The 5,948-nt window shown below is 59.5% G+C and overlaps 1 protein-coding gene across 3 annotated transcripts; it reads left to right on the plus strand.

Annotated features, from left to right (window-relative positions):
* The first annotated feature begins 3,189 nt into the window (after nucleotides 1–3,189).
* On the plus strand, nucleotides 3,190–4,176 carry LOC128915056 (transcription factor SOX-3-like). Of its 3 annotated transcripts, none has more exons than XM_054214851.1 (2): nucleotides 3,220–3,310; nucleotides 3,347–4,176. In XM_054214851.1, exons 1-2 carry the CDS (start codon nucleotides 3,220–3,222, stop codon nucleotides 4,174–4,176), a joined length of 921 nt encoding a protein of 306 aa, XP_054070826.1. The 3 variants fall into 3 exon arrangements, with proteins under 3 accessions (XP_054070828.1, XP_054070826.1, XP_054070827.1); XM_054214852.1 differs by having other exon boundaries at nucleotides 3,220–3,271; nucleotides 3,311–4,176; XM_054214853.1 differs by having other exon boundaries at nucleotides 3,190–4,176.
* Nucleotides 4,177–5,948: the final 1,772 nt, after the last annotated feature.

Here is a 5,948-nt window from a genome sequence, read left to right on the forward strand (position 1 = left end):
TTTGCGGGAGCGGTGGGGTGCCAGCTCTGGAGGTAGCTCCGAGCCTCCCTTCCTTGTCCCCCGTCCTCCATGGGGGCAGCCGGCCGCAGGTGCTGCCTCGCCGCGGGCTGTGCTGCACCCGGAGAGCGGTGGGCGGCTGCCCCGGCCAGCTCCGCGCCCCGGTGCGCAGCGCCCGCGGGGCCGCGCCAGGGCAGGGGACTCACCCGCCCGGCGGGGAAGGAGAGGACCTGACTTCTGGCTCTCCTCTCGGGCGCTGAAATCGCTAAAGAAATCCTACCTGGAGTTTCCTACATGCACCCATCGCTAAGGCAGTGGGGTTCCAGCAGCGTGTCCCTGCTCACCCCTTCTTCTGAAAATAGAAGTCAACCACATTTTTAAGTGTTCTCAGAACACGTGCGGCATGGGAACCTTAGCGCAGTGGGAGCATTGCAGGGACCTGTGAAGTGTGGAAATGCACGAATCTATAATTTTTTATTCAGTCAGGTTCAGTTCATCTACAAGACTAGCGATATATCAAGAGAAATGCCTTACTTTGAAATAATACGGATCGTAAAGTGTTAAATAGCGTGGCCTTTGGAAAAAAAGTGAAATAATTGGAGTCTCAGGCAGCGGAAAGACAAATTCAACGACAAAGTAAGAGTCTGAACCTTAACGTTGTAATATTTATTTAAACATCGAAGGAAACATCGTTCACGAGGCTTTCAGTGTGTCCTCTAATTCCGTATACCGCCTCATTTTTCGTTGCATGCAAGCGCGTTAAGTTTCTCCCGTTTATATAAAGTAATTTCAAAGAACTGTCAGGGTATATATCAGTCCGCTTTCCAGCCCAGCCTGGCACGTCTCAAACCTCGACTGGAGCGGTTAAAATATTTGAAGGGGTCTGAGGTTAAATACGGCTGTCTGAAGCTTTTCTAGTATGTTGCAAAAGTTACAAGCGAACTACGTCCGAGGTGCGATACCGCCTGAAACATCACCTTCCGCTGTCACCCTGTCCTCTTGGGCTGCAAAATTTTGGCTTCACCCAAGAACACACTAGCAGCAAACCAAACAAAAACAGAGACAAAATACTGACTACACTACAGCTCGTCGCAAGTGGTATTTATTTCCCCTTCGACTTTGTTCAACAGATGATTTTGTCAAAAAAAAAAAAAAAAAGAAATCCGTACAAAACCAGTGGCGCCTTAAACTCACAGCAGTGCTCAGATCCACACAAATAAAAATCCCACCACGACACCGTGCTGTTTCCAGAGTACCACCTCTGCTGTTTTAAGCCGGGTCGTTTGGCTCCCCCGACCCCGGGAAGCGCTGAGCGGGGCTGCGCGGTGCCGGGCGGAGCCGTCCCGTCCCCCGCCCTCCTGAAGCCCCCCTGGTCCGGAGCCCCCTCCCTGGCGTCCGCAGCGCGGCGGGCTCGGGGCTGGCGGCACCGGCTCGGGCAGTGCCTCCCTGTCCAGCCTGGAGCCCTGCCCTAGAGTCGTCCTCTCCCCCTGCACCGATTACCGTCGTTATCCTCGCTGTCTTCTCCTTGGGGCAACACCAGCGGCTGCCAAGCCGGGGAGCTGCACCGGCAGCATCCCTCCTCACCGGGCGCCCCCAGTACGGGACGTGATGCCCGGACACGTCCCTACCTCAAGCCCCCCCGACCCTCCCCTGCGCCCCACAGGCCCCCGGGGCGGTTTGCTCAGAGCTACACGGGCGGAACCGGCCGTGCTGCCCACCTCCTCCGGCACCGGGGCTCTCCCAGCGCGTCTCCGAGCAGATTCCAGGCTCGGTTTGCCTCTCCTCCCCTCACCGGGAGAACCGTCCGGCTTCCCCGGACGGAGCTGGAGCGGGGCGGAGGGGAGCGGATGAGCAGGGACAGGGCAGCGCGACCCGTCTGCCCGCCGGCCCCGCAGCAGCAGGGCGAGGAAAGCCGGGTAGCCCCACGCCCGCGGTGCTTTCAAGGAGCTGCCAGCCCTGTCCGTGCAGGTGCCGTGTCCGTGCCTCTGGGGAAGGAAGGAAGGGAGGGAGGGAGGGAGGAAAGATGGAAGGGGAGGGAAGGGACGGAAAGGAAAGCCCATGATTGACAGCTCTGGTGAGCCCCGCTCCACTCACACACCCTCCGCCAAAGTTTTCTTTCACACGGAGCGAACTTTGCTGTTGCCATGAAACTTGGGAGTTTTGCAAGCGCCGTTCCCTCCCCATCCCCCCTTCTCTTTGGGGCAGCCGAGTGGAAAAACTCAAGTGGCAACGCGGTGGGCGTAGGTGGGGAAGGCCCGGAGCGCCCTGCCGGCAGCCAGCCCGGCACCGCTCGCTCCGCTCCGCCGTCTCCCCCGGGCTGCGCCGGCGTTCTGCCGCGGGGCAGCCCCTCTCCCGCCGGGACGGAGTGCCCGGCGGCCGTGCCCGGTCCCGGCAGGGCAGTATAGGTTCTCCCCCAGGAGAGGGCTCAGAAGTGGAAGAGTTGACTCCGTTACCCCTCTCTGCCCTTCATCCGGGGGGGTGTCCGTGCAGCTCGGGGTCGCTCCGTCTCCAGGCAGCTTCTCCAGGCTTGGCACAGGACTGTGCATCCACCCGGGAGCCCCAAACCTCTTTGTGCCCGGCAAACTCACGGCTCCCCCTTGCAAGCACAGCCTCCCGCCCCGCCCCTCCTCCCCGCGCCCCCGGCGGGCAGCCCCGACCCGCCCGGCCCCGTTCCTTCCCCCGCGGCGCGGCCAGCGGGAGCCCCCACCGGCCCCTCCGCACCGCGCAGCCCTGTCTCTGCCCCGGCCCGCCGCCGGGGGCAGGTGCAGGGCCCCAGGGATGCGGGGCAGCGGCGCCCGGGGACGCGGCGAGGGGGAGGAACGGGACCAGCAGCCCCCAAACGCCAACTTTTTGGCTCCCCCCGCCCCCCAGCTGGTCAGTTACCGGCGTCGGGGCTGTCGGGAACCGCCCGCTGATTGGCTGCCGCTCGCTCATTTATAGCCCGTCAATCAAATACCCCGGGACTGGTGTGCGCATCGCTCGGCGCTGCCCGCGGGAAGCGCTCCGCACCGCTCTGCAGGCGCGGCCGCAGCGGCACCACCTCGGGGAGCCGCGCCTCCGCCCGCCAGGCAGAGAAACTTCCTCCTCCCGCAGCAGCCGCCCAGACAGGTTCTTTTCCCTTTCCTTTTTTTTTTTTTTTTAATTTTTTTTTTCCTAACTTCCTCTCCCCGATCTGGTGCCCGCCTGCCCGCCACACTGGCGCACCTCTTGCCGGCTCCGGCCATGTACAGCATGCTGGAGACTGAGATTAAGACGCCGCAGCCCACGCCGGGCAGCGCCGGGGGCAACCCCGCTCCGGGGAGCAATGGTAAAGGCGGCGGAGGCGGCGGGGCCAGCAACGGCACGGGAGCCGGCTCGGACCAGGACCGGGTGAAACGCCCCATGAACGCCTTCATGGTGTGGTCGCGGGGCCAGCGGCGGAAGATGGCCCAGGAGAACCCCAAGATGCACAACTCGGAGATCAGCAAGCGCCTCGGGGCCGACTGGAAGCTGCTGAGCGACGCCGAGAAGCGGCCCTTCATCGACGAGGCCAAGCGGCTGCGGGCCGTGCACATGAAGGAGTATCCGGATTACAAATACCGGCCCCGGAGGAAGACCAAGACCTTGCTGAAGAAGGACAAATACTCGCTGCCCGGCAATCTGCTGGCCCCGGGGGGGGGCAACGCGGTGAGCAGCCCCGTCGGGGTGGGACAGAGGATTGACACTTATGCCCACATGAACGGCTGGACCAACGGGGCTTACTCACTGATGCAAGACCAGCTGGGCTACAGCCAGCACCCGGGCATGAACAGCCCCCAGCTGCAGCAGATGCACCGCTACGACATGACGGGCCTGCAGTACAGCCCCATGATGTCCACGGCCCAGACCTACATGAACGCCGCCTCCACCTACAGCATGTCCCCCGCCGCCTACGGGCAGCAGCCCTCCACGGCCATGAGCCTGGGCTCCATGGGCTCGGTGGTGAAATCCGAGCCCAGCTCGCCGCCTCCAGCCATCACTTCCCACTCGCAGAGGGCCTGCCTGGGAGACCTGCGGGATATGATCAGCATGTACCTGCCCCCGGGGGGGGATGCCACAGACCCTTCCGCCCTGCAGGGCAGCAGGTTACACAGCGTCCACCAGCACTACCAGAGTGCCGGGACTGGCGTGAATGGTACCGTACCACTAACTCACATATAAACTTGGCTGCTCCGGACGGCTTCCCGTCTTAATCCCTAACCCCACCACCGCTCCCTGACTGCACCGGGACGTACGGCAGCGTTGCTCGGCTTAGCAGACTTAATACTAACTTTGGAGAAACTTTAAAAAGGAAATCCGTTAGTTGTGTCTTTTTTTTTTTTGTACAAAAAAATAATACTTGAGCAAGCTGTTATTTTTAATAGAGCACAACTCCTGCCTCCTAGAAGCCGCTGTGAAGTTTTCAAACCACGGCAACTTCTTTCCTGGTTTCTCCTAGGTTGGGCACTGTTTTATTCGCTTAAAAGTTTTTAGAAGATCTTGCATCTTCCCGTTTGATTTCTAGTGTTGCAATGACATAAAAGAAAAACCCGGCGGGCTTTTGTTTTTAAACTCAATCGTTGTGGTTTCATAAGTGTTTTGTTCTTCCCGTTTTACCGAGTCTCGCTTGGTTTCTATCCACAATCTGTAGCTTTCACGAGTTTTTAACTTTAGGGTTTTGTTCCTTAAAAAAAGGGGAGGTGGGAGAGAGCTGTGCGGGTCGCAAACGCATTTCTTTTATTTATAGTAAGTTGTGTGTCTTGGTTTTTCTAAAGCTGTAAACTTATGTAAATTGGTTTGTGAATTTTACTGTGAACTATGTTTTGACATATCAGATTAAGAAACGTTTTAGTTTTGTTTACCGGATTTCTTCGTAAGAAAAAAAAAAAAAAAGGTCATCGAAACACTCCTTCCCTCTCCCTGACCCTAGTCCTCGTTTGCTTCCTTCTTCCAAAAGAAGAGAGATCAATAAATTTTATATCAGGCACGTCGGCGGTCTCCGGGAGCTTTGTGCGGGGGCGGGCGCGCAGCCGGTCCCTCCGCGGCGGCGGGGAGCGCGGAGCGGGGGCGGCAGGCGCCTCGCCGGGGGCTCCGCGCCGGGGCTCCCCGCAGCAGCCGTCGTCCCGCCGCCCGGCCGAGGAGCCCGGGAGCTGCCATCGTTTTTCGGCCGGGTTTCTGCGGCTGCCGCGCTGCGCTGTATTTCGGTTGGAGGGTTTGGGGGTGTGCTCCTTCGATTTGGTTTTCTCCTAAAGAAAAGCTGGACCCGAACCGGGAAAACGTCGCTGCGCTACTGAAGCTGCTCCTTTCCCGAGCCGCCGGCCACTTGTTGCCGCTCCGCCCGGCCGGTTTCCCCCGGCCGACGGGGAGGAAAGGGGGTTGGTTATACGTGTGCGCCTCGGTTGTTTTTTTTGTTTGGTTCGTTTTTTTTTTTTTCTCTGGAGGATTTGCCTAGAAACCCGAGCTCATCTGAAATATTTACAAAAGTAAAACCCATTGGGGAACTCTTAATTAGAGTCTATTAAAAATGAATGGTTACAGGAGTCCCCAGAGGAAATAAATAATTCAGTCTTTTCAGTGTGTTTGACTAGTGTGGTTTTAGTCTGGGAAACTTTTATTTTCCTTTAATTTTATTTTTTTTAGGGGTCTGCGTTATTCCTGGGTGTATTTCTGTGGGCGCTGTGGAACAGCCCGGAGCTGCAGCCCCCGCGGAGCCCCGGGGCCACCGGCCGAGCGGGAGACCGCTTCTCCCTCCCTGCGCTCGGCGGCAAAAGTCGCCTTCTCGGCCGACCCCGCACGCCCGCCCTCGGCTCCTCCTGGCCCAGAGCGGCGGGGCCGCGGGCCGGGCTCCGAGCTCGCCCAGCCGGGCGGCCGCTCCGCGGCCAGAGCGCCCGTGCAGACGGTCAGTGCATTTCGCAGCGTAACCTCCCCCTCGAGTCTCTGCCTTTCGTTTGCTT

Source organism: Rissa tridactyla, chromosome 9 (genome assembly GCF_028500815.1).
Source record: "Rissa tridactyla isolate bRisTri1 chromosome 9, bRisTri1.patW.cur.20221130, whole genome shotgun sequence".
Classification (NCBI taxonomy): domain Eukaryota; kingdom Metazoa; phylum Chordata; class Aves; order Charadriiformes; family Laridae; genus Rissa; species Rissa tridactyla.

Coding starts and splice junctions, on each gene's coding strand:
- LOC128915056 (XM_054214853.1), top strand. CDS start 3,220: ATGTACAGCATGCTGGAGACTGAGATTAAGACGCCGCAGCCCACGCCG.